This window comes from Chiloscyllium punctatum, chromosome 10 (assembly GCF_047496795.1).
Source record: "Chiloscyllium punctatum isolate Juve2018m chromosome 10, sChiPun1.3, whole genome shotgun sequence".
NCBI lineage: Eukaryota > Metazoa > Chordata > Chondrichthyes > Orectolobiformes > Hemiscylliidae > Chiloscyllium > Chiloscyllium punctatum.
This window is the reverse complement of record NC_092748.1, coordinates 51219964-51238012: the sequence shown is the minus strand read 5'-3', so window position 1 is coordinate 51238012 and position 18049 is coordinate 51219964. Positions and strand designations below refer to the sequence as shown.

General features: G+C 40.4%; 1 protein-coding gene across 11 annotated transcripts in view; it reads right to left on the bottom strand.

Moving 5' to 3' along the window:
• Positions 1-239: 239 nt before the first annotated feature.
• znf385b (zinc finger protein 385B) overlaps positions 240-18049 on the bottom strand; it is a 435743-nt gene continuing 417933 nt past the window's right edge. For all 11 annotated transcript variants that reach the window (XM_072579097.1, XM_072579096.1, XM_072579098.1 and 8 more), the window contains 4 exons: positions 4863-5141; positions 3026-3204; positions 2803-2904; positions 240-1667 (listed from right to left, as the gene is read on the bottom strand). In XM_072579097.1, the coding sequence (XP_072435198.1) occupies positions 1449-1667; positions 2803-2904; positions 3026-3204; positions 4863-5141 (779 nt within the window). In that variant the 3' untranslated portion in view covers positions 240-1448. The remainder of the gene's footprint in view (positions 1668-2802; positions 2905-3025; positions 3205-4862; positions 5142-18049) is intronic.

Genomic DNA, 18049 nt, shown 5'->3' with positions numbered 1-18049 from the left:
ATCTGCAAACCTGGCGATAATACATACACTTTTCTCACCCAAGTCCTTAATATATTCTGTAAATTGTGGCCCCAGCACTGATCTGTATGGCACTTCAATAGTTACTTTTTTTTAGTTATTTATTAATGTCAACAATCGAAGCAAGGAATCAAAGCAGCAATATTACTAACATTAAAAGAAATATGGTTGAACAATTTTCAATCAATAGGTTTGAAAAACAAAATCAATCACATCTGAAATGGTACACAGTGTTAGTTTTATTTCGACATGTATTAAACACTGGACATTTTATAAGGTGTACTTGATGGAATTCACCCAGAGTTAATTGCTATAATGTATACTGAGTACTGAAAAATACAAACACCAACTTTTTTGTTTTATGCACTGCATATCTTGTTAGCCTTTATTTTCAAGGCAAATGGTATTGCAACACGTTCAGTAAAGCCTAAAATTATATATTCTCTAAAATTATTTATTTTCTGTACATTATTGCATTGATGTGCTACAAATTAATGTAGCAGCACGACTGCTTAACATGACAATGGTAGAAGTCATAGGATGTGTAAAACAAAAAGACCTAAATATACCTTTAAAAAGTTCTGTAAGAGAATCATCATAAATTGTGCAATACACTGAGCTGATACTTCAAATGCATTGTTCACATTATTTAGCAGCAAAACTGGCAAAATGCTACCAAAAAAGTAAAACCGGTTTAACACAGAGCAAAAATGAAAACATCAATACATGAATTATGTTTCATGAGCCAGTACTATCTGCATTTTATGAACTTACTGGGTAAGTTACCCTGACGAAATAATAAGTAAAAGAAAAAGTTCACAGAATGTTCTGTAAATGTCTGCAAGCACCTATACTGCAATTAAACATAAATTACCATTAGATTTTTAAATTAGACCTGAAACAATTCTATCACTACACAAGTTATAACAGTATTGCACTCAGGTCTGTAACAGCATTTCACAATCCCTGACTGCACAACATTGTTTTAAACTACAGATTCAGTTGTTCATATGTTATTCACAATTTACTACATAATGCAATACATTATGTACCAGGAGATGTCCATTTACATCTACAAACTTCTTATATACCTCTGTTTATTAGGAAGACTCTCGATTTCAAGTCTGCAGCAACAGGAATTAATTATTTGCTCTTGGTCTGAAGATGGATTCCATCAGTGAACAGACTCACTCCAAATAAAAATAATTATATATCTTAAGGGCAAAATCCCTATAAAAGTTCCATTGTAAATCACAACTTGGTGTTGGTAAATTCATTAAAAATCTCATAATTCCAGCACTGAGATCCAACTGTCCATGGAAGATCCTATGACCAGGTATCAATCTGTACACTTTACAGCATGGACAAACATAAGGAAAAAAGTGTTTTCTGTCTCTACTGGCCTCATGTTGTCCCACGAAAGGAAGGAATCAATAAGGTGCAAAGAGAATTGAGCCAGGTGATGCACGAATGGGTCCAGGTGCTGGCCTCAAAAGGGCAGGAGTTAATGCAGCGGTCTGGAACAGCGAGGTAGCTGGACGGGCGTGGAGAGGCAGTGGAGAGGTCATAGCTGCAGCAGCAGCAAAAGGATTTGACAGAAAACCAGGTGCCAACGGTTTTATTAAATCCTTTTGAAATGCTATCTTTGCCTGGTGATAAGAAAAACAAAAATTGCCTTATGAAGTTTCAAACGACTAATAATAAAAATTCAATACTTGCAATTTGTTTCTTAAATTTTATAAATATACTATGAGTGTGAAATAATATTTTGCTTGACCCAGGGTTGATATGTATGGAATAAAGATCATGAAATACTTCCACTATTTTTATGGTAGTTCTTGCCTAATAAACCAACAAACATATGGCCCTCATACTCCTGGTGACCTGGAAAGCCACTACCAGTATTCCACCAGAGGTAGACCTTGTGAGCCACATGGAGATGAAAAAAAGACTTATAACAATCAAATGTGGCTCTCATTCACACACACACACACACACACACACACACACACACACACACACAATTAGCAGTGCAAACACTCCCATTCAAGAAATGCTTCAAAGCTTACACAGTAAACCTCAAAAGTTAATCTCTTTAAAAATCTTTACATCCTACATTAAAGGATTTTCAAAAAAGATTAACTTTTTAAAATTGCCAAACAAACAGTGAACTCTGTATCCACTGATAAATGAAGTGTAACTTTTGAAACTCAGCCAAGGGACATCTCAGACCAGTTTGAAAGGATTTTGGTGTGGGAGAGGTAGGATCAGTTGTAGTGGTCCATGTTGAGTCCAAGAACATAGGCAAGAGGTGCTGTTTGTGGAATATCAGAAATTAGGTACAAAATTAAAGAACAGCACCTCAAGGATTATAATCTCTGGATTTTATTACCTGTGCCACTTGCAAATTGACATTGAGATAAGAAAAATAGGTAAATAAAGAAAGGAATGGTGCAGGAAAGAGGCATTCCATTTTGTGGGACACTGACATCAGCATTGGGACATGTATGAACTGTATCGTTGGGATGGGCTCCACTTGGGACCAAAGTCCTAGCAGAAAGGCTAAATAGGTGGTCACAAGAGTTTTGAGGCTGCAGGATGTTTGTGTTGGGGACCTGAATACACCAGGTTATATGATTTAGAGAATGGATAGGGAAAATGCCAAACAAATTGGGTGTGGCACTCTTCCCCAGAGCACATTATATGCAGGTCATTGACAAAAATGGAAGACTTTATAATTTTCAGCACTGAATCAACCTGGAAATGGATTTTTAATAAACTTACTGCCAAAATACTTGAGTTGCGTTGCAGTTTGTTATAGGGACTATATTTAGGTTTCAATGGTTTTCCTGCTACTCTGTCCTTGTGCCTCCTGCTGGAAATATGCTGCAAGAGATAAAATATCAAGAATTTATTTAATACAGGAAACTGACCTATATAATGAAAAACAAGTCATTTATTTTGAAAGTGGCTTTCATTTCTTGAGTATTGTTTACTATTTATTTACCTGTTTGAGTTGGATTTCTGAGTTGACATGAACGTCACAGATTTCACAATGAAAAGTCTTGTTTTGTAATCCTGAACCCTTTGTACCATTTTGAAGTTTAGCTTTTGATCCTGGTCTGGGATACGATTTGATTGGACCGGCACCAATCCGAGCTTCAACCATTGTTTTGTGCTTGGAGCCTGTTTAAAATATAATAACTTTAGAATCTCAATACTTGCCTATACTTCATAATGTACGGTTTATGTTGGCATTTGTGGAAGGAGGGGATAGGGTGCTCGGGATGATTGGGTAGGAGGAAAGAATCAAGCCTGGGGATGTCGTATACATAGGATACACCTAGATTCAAGGATTAATGGTTCCCACTTCATCACGCAGTCATGCTCTGCTACCTTTAGGCTTACCAACATTCTTGTATTTTATAAATGATTACCATTTTTGTTTATCTTGCTGCTACCTGACTACTGGTTGTTCACTGTCATTGCCAGAACCATTGGTGTAAGAAAAACAATTTAATATAGAGAAATTCCAGTTCCTATAGTAGAGTGGAAGTTTTTGAATAAGTTTATAAAATATCATCTTACTAATTCTGAATCTAGTCACTAGAAATCGAAAATGGTGAGCTGATAAATGGAGTACAGAAGGTAAGCTGAGGGGAAGGGGACGAAAGAAAGAGGAATACAGCAGCTGAAATAGAAAACAGCCTTACAGTGCCTCATAAACTTATTTATCATACACATCTTGGTTTAAATCTACCCTAATGCCATTTAAACGTAAACGGCCTATTTTCATTAGACTATATAAGCTGAAATTTACTGCACCCCCTTCCTTCTGTTTTTATTCATTCATGGCATGAGGGTGTTGCTGACAGGGCCAGAATTTATTGCCCATCCCTGAGAATCAACCACACTGCTGTGGGACTGGAGTCACATATAAGCTAACCAGGTAAAGATCATAGAATCCCTATAGTGTGGGAACAGGTCATTCAGCCTGTTGTGAAGAACATCACACCAAAATCAACTCTACTACCCTATTCATGTATTTCGCATGGCTAATCCATCTAACCTACACATCCCTGAACACTATGAGCAATTTAGCATGGCCAATCCACTTAACCTGCACATCTTTGGACTGCGGTAATAAGCCAAGATGACTTCTGTCCCCATCTCAGGAGGAAATTCTGCCTTGCAGAGTTGCAGAGCAATTCAGCTGACCAGCAGCTCTGTAGTCCTACCAGTGGAAGCACTGACAACTGCCGGGGCGATAGGCAATCTCACCACGTTGAGAAGTCCACCTGAATCTCGGGTTGGAAGACTTGCTGAAGAGATGAGGGGAACCAGGCTCAAGAGGCCGGTGGGTGTGGTTAGAGAGGGGCTTTATAAAATTGAATGAGTTTGGGAGTTCAATCCTAAGGTAGTGAAATCTTTTGTAGGAAAATGTATTTTTATTTAAACAATGACAATACAAAGTACAAATTTGTTGATGATTGCTTTGTAGTTGAATTTATGTTGTTGGAAAAAATATGCCAGTTCAGATATTTTCGAATTGGTTGTCTACATTAATAATCTCTCTGGCATGCCTGCTGACAGGCAATACATGTACTTATTCTTCAGAATTGACAGTAATTGGATTTTTCTTTTTTATTTAGTTGGCACTGTGCCTTAATTCACAATGTTTTCTGGGAAACAATACATTTTCCAGTTATGCAAGTTTTTTGGGCCCACATAATTAATTAATATCTCTCCTTAGATCCTTAGGGGTCCCACGGGAACAACTGTATTACATTACAGGAAAGTTTAGCAGATCTTTCTGCCAAATTAATTATCACGATAGTACTGACCTGTGTTGTGTGCTTCCAGCTGTGACAATGAATTTACAGCTACTTTGCATAGAGAACAGTAGAGAAGTTTTTTTGCTTTTTCTTCCTCTGACTCAGTAGATGTGGTTGCAGTGTCTTCAACGTTTACTGCTTCCATTGATATTACTGTTTTTGTTGAATCTGCATTCAGATTTCCAGTTTCTCCTATAACCGAAGTGGGTTGTGGTACCTCAGTGCCTACATTCGTATGTATCAATACATTATTCACAGTTACACTGTTGAATTCCAGCCTGACTGCATCTGTGAGTAAAAGAGAAATAATTTTGCTAATATTCAATAACTGTAACAGCACTGAACATAAAAGTCCTAGCTGTTGACAGAAAGCAACTAAACTTATGAACATTATCAAACAATTCTAGATTTAGATCAATGTTAAGTAAATTCTCTCTGCATGAATTTTCTTGACTCCACACCCCCATTTGTGTTTTGTACAGCCTGTCATGCTCATAGCTGTCTTCTTTGTCTGTGATAGGAGAGGCTACAGATAATGCCTGACTCAGCCAGCACATACAAAATGCAGTGGAGGTCATGGTGATATATTTTCATGATTTTTTAAATTCTGGAGCTGATTAGTTCCAGCTGTAAAGTGTTGAGGCAGCAAAGGAGCATTACTGGGAATATTCAGGACAGGCATAATTTTGTCTTGTTTCATGCCAATGATGATAGTTAAATCTATATTTGTGCTGCTTTGCATTTAGACTTTTAAATGTTACTAATTTGGTTACTAATTTGAATAGCTGCTTCATTTTACAAATGCCATCCTGAGAACTGTGTGGCACAAGGAATTCAATTTACCAGATTTATTAAAAGTAACAATTTGTAGCACACATTAAACAAGAACAAAAGATGTTACATTTCCAAACTTTAACGTCAATATTGATTTTGTCCACTAACAATTAGTATTCTTTTAGCTAAATCCATATCTTAATATTTTTAATAGAACTCATCAAAGAATGAAAAAGAAATGAAGTAAAGCATTTTAGATGTCTAAAGTTGCAGGTGAAGTTGAATGATTTATTGAGTGTTGTTATTGCTTTCATGCACAAATGGTTAAATCTGGTGCAATTGTCTGAACAGTTCAAAAGATAAAGGATAGGAAAGTAATTTTCTTGTCTGTTTTTTTTCTCCAAGACTATCAAAGAAAACTCTGCATAATACTCAAAAAGCAAATGGAGGTGTTCCCCTGTATCTGCTGCCTTTGTCCTTCTAGATGAAAGTGATTGCAGGTTTGGAAGGTGCTGTTGAAGGATCTTTGGTGAATTTCTGCAGTGCATCTTGTATGACGGGATTTGAACGGGGGTTCCCAGAACATTACCTGAGTTTCTGGATTAATAGTTTAGTGATAATATTATGAGGCCACTGTCAATCATTTATGTAAATACTGGAGGTAGCACAAAATGAGCAACAATGAATTGGCAGTTTGCTTTCCACTAAAATAAGACAAAGAACTGAAAATGCTGGAGAACTGAAACAAATAAAACCAGAAATTCCTGCAAAAACTCAGCAAGTCTGGCAGTATCTGTGAAGAGAAAACAAAGTTAACATTTTGAGTCCAGTGGCCCTTCTTCAGTTCTTCAATTTCTATTTTTGAGTGTTTTATACTCTGTATGTCTTTGTTTCAAGTGAAATGTAAAATGGGCAACTAGTTGCTGTCACTTTTAACGTGTCACTTTATGAGATGAATTTTGCCCCAAAGATAAACGTTCAAAAAAGTAAAAGATTAAAGGCTCACTTCAGCAAACAAGAACTAAACAGGAAACTGGAAAAAAAGGTAAAAGAGTTTCACATCAATGTATTACATTCCATTGAAACTTCAAAGACCAATTAATAATATGAAATGGAAAACTGTTGCCAATTTAAAAACCTCAAAACCTAAACTTGGAGGATCCTTCTCAATTACCTGAAGCCCATTATCAGAGACACACCCAAGATAAATTATCCAAGTGTAGTAACCCACCTACTGGTGATGAATGGTATTACCCCAACTGTCAGCATCAGAATCCAGACCATTCCTGAAAGTTCCTAAGCTTATAGAGGATCAGAATCTAAGGCTAAGAAAGAAAAACTGTTTCGACATTTTAATCTGCGACTTAGTAATGTAAGCTACTTGATATTAGTGCAGTCCTCGTAAAGACAGTCAGTACGTGAAGTGGATGTACATTTTACGCATTTAAAGTCCACTCTACCTCCTGCCAGTACATTGGAACAGGACATTGGCGCTGCTAACATTATTACTTGCACCAGGAGCAGGGGGTCAGCACCCACTCAGTCATAGACACATTTGCAGTGCTCATTCCCCCACTTGTCAATTTACCCAAATCTACCTGTTGGACCTAAAAATATAATGATCTTATCAAATATACATAAATAAACATTCACCTTTACACTGGCTTCATAAAATGTATGATATATTCACACAACATACATTCATGACAACTCCCATTTCTTCTCAACATCCCACCAAGTGACATCATATGAAAAGACACCGAGCTCCACTTCACTATGAGTTGAAATTTTCTGCCTCTCGAGTTCACTTTCGTCCATTATGGCACTCATTAAAACCTATCTTATTATCTTGGCTTTGGACCATCTTCCCTAAATGTATTTTTGTGGGAAAGTATCAAATGTTGCTTTTTAAGATTCCTCCAAAATGCCTTGCGATATTTTACAATGTTAAAAGTGTTATGTCAATACAAGTTGCTGATCGACTTAATGAGGAAAAAAACTCAAACATTAGTCTTCAAGTATTTTATATTCCTTTCAAATCTTATTACAGTCAGCATTTATAAAACATTTATGCTCACAGCAGTGATCTAATTTTGATAATCAAGTCTATAAACCATTACCTGGAGGAGCACTAGCATTAATTAACTGGAAAGTAATTTGCCCTGGGTGAATCTCAATCCAAAATTAGCAGGCAATGGGAGGCATTCAAACAGGGGACGATTTAAGTACATATTTCACAAGATTGGAAAAATCAATTGTGGTGAGAGCGAAATCAACTTGATGGTAAATAATTTGCTTGGATCACAATGTTCTTAATCAAGCAATAAAGACAATTGCTACCTTATTTCAACACTAGGGAGAAACCACATCAGCACTGGAAGATCAAAGAGTTTTCAGCAAGTTTTATGCGAGAAGGAGATAAAGTTTGCCAAGGAATCTTCACTGTTGACAATATTCAATGTACCCTTTGGCAAGTGAGAATTCCTGAAAACTACATTTTACCAGAAAGTGAGCCAGGATATATTGCAGCAAAAAGATGACAAAGCATAAAGAGGATGTAGAGGATCAGTTGGAGTAACTGATGTATCCAGATCTATGGTATAGATGAAACAAAATGGCCAGTATACATGAAGCCATGGAGAGACAAAGGAAAGCTGAAATCACGATAAACAGACAAATACATTCAAAATGCTTGGTCTTTGGAATAGAGTACCTGACATAGTAAAGCAGATTCCTGAAAATATCACAGTCATCTCTGAGTTGGCAGTTTCAGAAAACAAGAAAAAATTTCCCTTGCCTAACACATTGCAAAACAATGAAAGTTAATGCATGTTCAGTTCCAGTGATTCAGATCATACAAAAGGAGTTTCAACAAACACAGGTTTGTCTCCTTGCATATAACCTTTGTCATACCACAACAGAAAGATATTAATGGGCAAATAGATGCATCTATAAAAGGAATGGGAGCTGCATTGGTACATGAGAGAACACTAAAATAATTTGTACTCATAGCTCTAATATCAGCTGAGACTAGATATCCCAACATAGGAGAATTTCTGGCAGTCATGTATGGATATGAGAAACTCTATACCCATCACTATGGGGAAGAAGTTCATAGTCGATTGTGGTCATCAATCACTCAAGCAGATCTATCAGAAAAATCCATTTTGAATTCCAGCAAGACTGCAGAAGTTATTCTTGAGGCAATTTCACTCTGAGGAACAAGCCAGGAAGAGAAGATGTGCTTGCAGATGCCTTATCTTGACTGTTGCCACAACAGAAACATGAAATAAAAGATCAAATTCACAACCATGCCCAAGTTCAGGCATTTAATTTTTCAAAGGCTCTTTGCCTGAGAAAATTCTCCAATAAAGTATAAAAGTATATAGAAAATAGCAGCTTTTGACAATTGTGAGATTCATTAGTACAGTAGAGATTCAAGCGGAATATATAGATTCAAGAGGACAGCAAAATAAGGGAAGAGGATACAAATGACAGACAATAGCTAATATAGAAAGAGCTCACAATGCAATAATCGTGAAAGGGAAGTCAGAAGAAGAGTGAGGTTGGTTCACTACCAAAAAGATCTTTGTGATAACAAAGGGGCATAATTGAGATACTGAGCAGAATCTTCCATGATGCAAAGTCTGGCAGAGCACATGGAAGTGAGAACCACTTCCCCTCAGGGGTTGGTGAGCTTATCTTGAGAGATTATGTGGCTCCCAGCTCATTAAAAATGCATGAGCTTAATGAATCTTGAGGTTCTGATGAACTCTGCCTTCTCCCACAGTTGCTGCCAGACCTGCTGCATTTTGCCAGCAATATCTGTTTTGGAATCTTGTAGTTTTTGGATGGTGGGGTTGGGGGAGCAGTGAAGGCAGAAAGTTGGTGTCCCCTCCAGTATTACTTTAAGGTTTTGGTACCATATTTCAGGAGCACTTGCGAAGGCTTTTCCTGCAATCCTGAAGCATCATTCTGGCTTTTGAAATGGTCACCTGCAACTAATGTTCTAGACCATTCCCTGGTCATCCTGCCTTTTTGCTACCACCTGTGGCCATCCACCTCGACCCATGCTCCGTGCAACGTAAACTACTGCCACTTGATCTCAATCATATACAAATGCTCCCCCAAACAAGACAATGCTGTGGCTACTCACTCCAAAGTCCTGCAAGCACAGTCCCTTGTCTGCTGCATGCCACTTATATGCAGTCGAGATTCAGAATGGCAAATACTCCTCATTTATGGAGAACTTGATTGGTGAAAGGAAATTAATTTTGGTGAGCTGGTCTTTTAATGAACATGTATGGCATTGAAATACACATAAAGGATCTTCCAGACAACTACCATTCAGAAGCATGATCCACTTCTCAAGTTCTGAGAATGTGATTGCAAACTTTCATTCTACTATTGGGAGCCTGGTCTCTGGCCTCGCATGCAAACAGAGATGCTACTAATGGGCAGCACGGTGGCTCAGTGGTTAGCACTGCAGCCTCCCAGCACCTTGATCCCAGGTTCGATTCCAGCCTCAGGTGACTGTCTGTGTGGAGTTTGCACGTTCTCCCTGTGTCTGCGTGGGTTTCATCTGGGTGCTCCGGTTTCCTCCCGCAGTCCAAAAAGGTGCAGGTTAGGTGAATTGGCCATGCTAAATTGCCTGTAGTGTTAGGTGCATCATTCAAAGGGAAATGGATCTGGGTGGGTTACTCTTCGGAGGGTCGGTGTGGACTGGTTGGGCCAAAGGGCCTGTTTCCACACTGTAGGGAATCTTATCTAATGCAGGCAGAAATGATACTGAATGAGATAAAAAATACATAAAGTGGAGCAACATAACTGGTTGCAAGGCTCAGAGTAGACAGGTCACCAGATTCCAGCAGGATCCACTTGGGAATAGAGAAAGGGAATTGCAGATTTTCAGGCACAGTCTGCCAATCCTCCTTGGATATGGGAGCAGTGCCAGATTCCTAGAAAGTTGTAAATGACACAACGCTGTTTAAAAAAGGGAGAGAGGTACAGACCCAGCAAACACAAGCCAATCAATCAAGTGAGCAAAAGCAAAATGTCGGTGCTAGAAATCTGAAACACAAACAGAGAATCCTGGATAAACTCAGCAGGAGCCCTGGCAGCATCTGTAGAGGGAGAAACTGAGGTAATGTATCAAATCTGGTATGACTCCTTCAGAACATGAGCCTTCAGTTCTACCTCTCAGATGGATGTAAAAGATCTCCTAGCAAAATCTCAAAGTACAGTGAGAGAGTTAACCCTGGTGTTGTGGACAATATTAATCCCTCAACAAATATCTCAAAAGTAAGATTATGTAGTCATATAGCAGTGCATTGTGGCAATTAATTGGACGAGTAATGCCCAGTTTCAGGCAAATATTCTGGAGGTAAGGTTTGAATTCTACCATGGTTGGTAGTGTAATCTGAATTAAACAAATCTTGAAATAAAAGAGAATCTAATATTGATCATATAACCACTGTCAATTGTTATTTAAAAAATTCTGGTTCACTAATGTCCTTCAGGGAAAGAAATCGATCATCCTAACATTGTCTGGCCTACATGTGAGTCCAGACCCACAATGTGATTGAGTCTTAACTGTCTTTTGGGCAATTGCGATGAGCATCAGATGCTCACTAAGTCAGCACCACCCACATCCCATGAATAAATAAAAGAAAATGTCACACTGCATTTTGAGAGAGTTTTCTGAGCACATATTGCCTGCTGCATTTCTTACATTACAACAATGACTACACTTCAAGAGTTACTTATTAGTCGAAGTGCTGTACGTAACTGCTGTATTAAGAGCACAGAGAAATTTACAAGAATATCATTGGGGCTTGAAAATTTCAGCTACGAGGAAAGTTTGGATAAGTGAGGGTTATTTTACTTAGATCAGAAGAGGCCACAGTATGATTTAATTGGTATACAAAATAATACGGGGCTTGATTAGAGTAGGCAGGGAAGACCTGTTTTCCTTTACCAGAAGGCATAGATTTAAGGTTGAAGGATGAGAGAGGGCATAAGGAAACACTTTGTCACCAAGGGGGTGCTTGATGTCTGGAATGCGTGCATAATTCAGTGGTTAAGGCAGAAACCATCAACTTCTTTGAAAGGAATCTGGATCTGCATTTCAGCTCTGTAGCCTGCAAGAGTATGGACTAACTGCTGGAAAGTGGAATTAGAATGGCACTAGCTTATTTAGCCAGCACAGACACAATGTGCAGAATGACCTCTTTCTGTGCTGTGATTTTTCTATGGCTCTATATGACTGCAGGTCTTTTCTTCTTACTGTGGATGAGGGACTTCAGTTATGTGGAGATCGGAGAAACTGCTGTTGTTCTCATTAGAGCAGAGAGGAGGTGAAATTAGGTCAATGTCATGAAAGGCACTGAATGGTTTTGATAGAGAAGAGAAAAAAATTATTGTAATTAGATAACACCATTTTAAGGTAATTGGCAAAGAATAAAGGTAAAAGGAGAAAACACTTTCTTATGGAGTGAGTTGCTATGCTATGCCTGGAATGGTGGTGGAAGCAGATTAATTAATGCAGGAACATTTAAAAAAAAAGAATTGCATAACTAACTGAAGGAAAAAGTTTCTGGAGAAAGGCTTAATTGGTAAAGCATACTAAACAAACTACATAGTCTCATTCTGCACAGTTTCATGTCATCACTTTCCAGAGATTTTGTTCCTTGGTGTTTAATTGTTTCTTAATTTAGGGTATAACCTGAGAAAATGATTTTGCAGCAGGTAATTGAAGCAACTAAAATTAAAATGAATACATCAATATGAATTCCAGCCGAGACTAGTTTCTGGAACTCCACAGCAGATTTCAAGTGATTTTTAAAGACATAGATTAACTGGAATTTAAGAACATTAAATGTATAAACAACAATACTTGGATTTTTTTTAAGAATACAATTTCATAGGACTACACAAAATATATGGCCCAGAAGTAGGCTATTCAGCCCAACCAGTCCATGCCAAGGTGTCGGTTCCATTTGATCCTCTTCCATCAAAATCAACTATTCCCTTCTCTCTAATCTGTTTGACCAGCCTTCCCTGAAGAGGCATCAATCAAACTCATTTAAGCCACACTCTATGGTGGCACTGTGGACTGAGCACTTCTGACAACCATTATAAGCTTTCTTGCTTTGTGTCTGTGCTAGGCAAAATGGCAATGCAGCTGTGAGACTGGTGCCTCCACCTGAGGAGGTAAAACATAAAAAGGCAAGGCCATGCAAGGCAGAGGTACTTTGAGCATCCACGTAGTGCAAGCTTACCTGGGTAGGCTTTTTCCCTATAAAAGCGCGCAGGCGTGGAACCCGAGGCACTACAGAGGGAGTGTCTCCCACCCGCCCTCCTCCTCTAACCTAATAATAAGACCCATTGTGGTAAGTAGGTAAGTGCTGCATTTTGCTTGTGCTATTTTTTAGACCAAGTTTGTTTTTTTTTAGAAAGGTTACTTTTAGAGGGATGGCAGTGAAGGCAGTGCAATGTTCCTCTTGCAACATGTTTGAGGTGAGGGATGCCATGGACGTCCCTGCTGATTACACTTGCGGGAAGTGCACCCATCTCCAGCTCCTCCAAGACTGTGTTAGGGAACTGGAGCTGGAGTTGGATGAACTTAGGATCATTTGGGAGGCAGAGGGGGGTCATAGATCGGAGCTTTAGGGAAGTAGTAACTCCAAAGATTGCAGACAGATGGGCGACAGTGAGGGGGACTGGGAGGAAGCAGCCAGTGCAGGGACCCCCTGCGGGCGTTCCCCTCAAGAACAAGTATACCATTTTAGATACTTGTGGGGGGGACGACTTACCAGGGGTAAGCAATGGGGTTCAGGCCTCTGGCACGGAGCCTGTCCCCGTTGCTCAGAAGGGAAGGGTGGAGAAGAACAGAGCAATAGTTATTGGGGACTCGATAGTTCGGGGCACAGATAGGCGGTTTTGTGGGGGCGAGAGAGACTCACGTTTGGTATGTTGCCTCCCAGGTGCAAGGGTACGTGTCGTCTCTGATCGTGTTTTCCGGGTCCTTAAGGGGGAGGGGGAGCAGCCCAAAGTCGTGGTCCACATTGGCATCAACAACATAGGTAGGAGGAGGGCTCAGGATGTTAGGCAGGCTTTCAGGGAGGTAGGTTGGAAGCTCAGAGTTAGAACAAACAGAGTTGTTTTCTCTGGTTTGTTACCCGTGCCACGTGAGAGAGTGTCGAGGAATAGGGAGAGAGAACAGTTAAATGCGTGGCTGCAGGGATGGTGCAGAAGGGAGGGATTCCGGTTTCTGGATAACTGGGGTTCTTTCTGGGGAAGGTGGGACCTCTATAAACAGGATGGTCTACACCTGAACCTGAGGGGCACCAGTATCCTTGGGGGGAGGTTTGCTCGTGCTCTTTGGGAGGGTTTAAACTAACGCTGCAGAGGCATGGGAACCTGGACTGTAGCTTTAGGGTGCAGGACTTTGAGTGTAGGGAGGTTAGGAACATGGCATCGATCTCGAAGGAGGGTGCCTGTAAACAGGAAGGTGGCTTGAAGTGTGTATACTTCAATGCCAGAAGTATAAGAAATAAGGTAGGTGAGCTTGCAGCATGGGTTGGGTGAGCAAGTTTGCGGATGATACGAAAGTCAGTGGAGTTGTTGACAGTGAAGAAGGATGTGGCAGGTTACAGCGGGATATAGATAAGCTGCAGAGCTGGGCAGAAAGGTGGCAAGTGGAGTTCAATGTGGGTAAGTGTGAGGTGATTCACTTTGGTATGAGTAACAAAAAGATGGGGTACTGGGCTTGGTAGTGTGGATGAGCAGAGGGATCTTGGTGTCCATGTACACAGATCTTTGAAAGTTGCCACCCAGGTAAATAGTGCGGTGAAGAAGGCATATGGCATACTGGCTTTTATTGGTAGAGGAATTGAGTTCCGGAGTCCTGAGGTCATGTTGCAGTTGTATAAGACTCTGGTGCGGCCGCATCTGGAGTATTGTGTGCAGTTTTGGTTGCCATACTATAAGAAGGATGTGGAGGCACTGGAACGGGTGCAGAGGAGGTTTACCAGGATGTTGCCTGGTATGGTAGGAAGATTGTATGAGGCACTTGGGGCTGTTTTCATTGGAGAAAAGAAGGTTTAGGGATGACTTGATAGAGGTGTACAAGATGATTAGGGGTTTAGAAAGGGTTGACCATGAGAACCTTTTTCCACATATGGAGTCAGCTATTACAAGGGGGCATAGCTTTAAATTAAGAGGTGGTAGGTATAGGACAGATGTTAGGGGTAGATTCTTTACTCAGCGAGTCGTGAGTTCATGGAATGCCCTGCCAGTAGCAGTGGTGGACTCTCCCTCTTTATGGGCATTTAAACGGGCATTGGATAGGCATATGGAGGATAGTGGGCTAGTGTAGGTTAGGTGGGCTTGCATCAGCGCAACATCGAGGGCCAAAGGGCCTGTACTGCACTGAATTTTTTTCTACGTTTTCTATGTTTCTAAATAAATACAAAAAACTATCAATAGAGAAGAATTACTAGGGGATCGCATGGGGTTAAAACTTGCTAAGTCCCCTGGACCTGAAGAGATGCATCATGGGTTATTAAAGGAAGGAATGACAGATAGTGTATGCACTTCAAAGATCCTTAGATTCTGGAAAGGCCTCTGATTATTGGAGAACTGCCACTGTAACAACTTTATGTAAAATGGGAAGGAAGCATATAAAGGTAGCTACAATCAAATTAACTTAACACCTGTTAGGAAAATGTTAGAATCTATAGTAAAGGACATGATATAGAGCATTTAGAAACACAGAATATGATCAACAGAATCAGCAAAGCATCAAAACGAGGAAGTCTTGCTGAACAAAATTATTTGAGAAGATCATGAGCAGGCTAGAAAACGAGGAAGCAGTTGATGTAATATATTTGGATTTTCAGAAGGAGTTTGATAAGGTCAACACCATTACACTACTTAGTAGAATAAGAGCTCATGATGTTTGGAATAACATATTAGCATGGATTGAGGATTGGCTAACTAATAGAAAACAGAGAGTTTGGAAGAGGAGGAGGGCATTTTCAGAATGGCAGATGGTAATTAGTGGCATGCCACACCAATCAATGTTAGACCCATAGTTATTTACAATTTATATCAATGACTTGGAAGATGAAAGTGAATGTATTGTATTCAGGTTTGTGGAAAACACGAAAATAGTTGGAAGACAAGTGGTGACAAGGACACAAAATGTCTGTAGTGGGATATAGACAGGTTAAATGAGTAGCCACAAACTTGGCAGAGGGAATATAATGTGAGAAAATGTGCGTTTAAGCACTTTTCCAGGAAAAATAGAGGAGTCAAATATTACTTAAGTACAGGAATAATGCAGAAAACTAAAGCATAGAGGCATGTCCCCAAGGTCATGCAAATCCTGAGCCTCCCCCACCGCCAGTTCAAAGCCACCCACTGACTGGAGGAAGATCGCCTCATTTTCTGCCTCTGTACCCTCCAACACCAGTCAACACCAGTTTCCAAGTCTCCCCTTCCCCACCTCATCCCAGATCCAAACCTCCAACTTGGCATCATCCTCTTGACCTGTCCCACCTGTCCATCTTCCTTCCCATCTATCTGCTCCATCCTCCCCACTGACCTATCACAGTCATCTCCCACCTGCATCTACCTACTGGCTTCCAACGTACCTTCCCTCCAGCCCCACCCCCAGCTCTTATTTATCTCTCAGCCCCCTTCCCCCTCCGCATTCCTGATGAAGAGCTAATGCCCAAAACATCGACTCGCCTGCTCCTCGTATGCTGCCTGACCTGCTGTGCTTTTCCAGTGTCATACTTTTCGACTCTGATCTCCAGCATCTGCAGTCCTCACTTTCTCTAAGGAAAGATATACTAGCATTGCAGGCAGTCCAGAGAAGGTACACTGAGCTGATACCAGATATGGAGGGACTGTTTTATCAGCAGAGGTTGGATAAATTGGGCCTGGACTGATCAGAGTTTAGAAGAATGAGAGGTGACTTTATTGGAACATACATGATTCTTAGGTGACTTGACAGTGTGGATATGGGAAGGTTGCTTCCTCTTCTGGGAAAACCTAGGCCCAGAAGATTACCTCAGATTAGAGGATCATTGATTTAATGTAGATTAGGATAAATTTCTTCTCCTAGAGGTTAGTAAATCTGTGGATTTTTTTACCATTGAAGGCTGTCGAGGCAATGTCGTTAAATAAATTCAAGGCTTCAACAGACAGTACTTGCATCATTCAGGGAATCCAGGGTTATGGGGAAGAGGTAGGAAAGTGGAGGTGAGGATTATTAGATCAACCTTATTAAATGGTGGAGCAGACCGGTTAGATTGAATGGCCCACTTCTGCTCCTCATTCTTATGTCTTGAGGCAGTGTTTGCAACTTCAGGAAAACAGTTCCTTCACATTTATTTGGAAACACATATGCGCACAGGTCCAGACCCTCTACATTGTTGCATCATGTGCAAAGTACATACTGAACAGATGTGACACTGAAACAGGGTTAGAAAGCAGAAAATACCTCTGGGATTGGTTGAAGTGGGTGGGGTTTTGTCGGTGGCGGCGGAGGGGTGCAGGGTCGTGGGGGAAGGTTATTGGACTGGTGGGGACACATTGAAAGGCTTCTCTCATTCTTTCCACCCTCTTTTCCCCACTATTCTGACTAGTTCTCCTTCCCAGTTTTCCCCAACACCCCATTCCTGAAGGTCTCGAGCTCCCCTGCTTCCCGGATCCCAGTCTCCCCTGCATCCCGGATCCCAGTCTCCCCCTTCCCAGATCCTGCTATCAACTGACACTTGGCAGGACCTGTGTCCCCGCCTGGGACTGGCAAAAGGGCATTAAAAAAAAAATGCTGCTGGCTGGTCTGCCAGTTCCCTCGCTCCACTCTGCCCCTGGGACATTTTCCCATTATATTATTGAAAAGCTAATTGAGATTGCTTGTTGGAGCCCAAATGGACATTCTCGGCATCCACACACCATGGTGGTGGTTTTATCTCTGAAGGCAACCTCCTGCTGCCAAAGTGGTTGGGAGATGGGAAGGGGCAGGTGAATGGGCAGGTTCATGCTCCAAGCAACTCAGAAGCCTTCCATTCTTGGCTGGAATCAACCACATTGCTGACCATCATAGGAGGGGTTACTCCACTGTAGTGGCACAGCTGCAAGGCCATTTTTATAAAACATTTGTAAAGCTTGGAGAACGGGCATTCTTTTATTGTGTGATTTGATATGCTATGAGTTTAGGTTCTTTACAAACTGGTCAAACTCAAGGACTGCCTTCAGGCTGATACTTTAAACTGACATTATTTATAATACATTAATACTGAGTAGTGCTGCAGATGGCAATCACAAATATGCCAGGCTCTGACTTATAGTTATATTAGATAAGGAATTCATTATATTATTTGTGTGTTCATGTCCATGTTGTAGTCTGG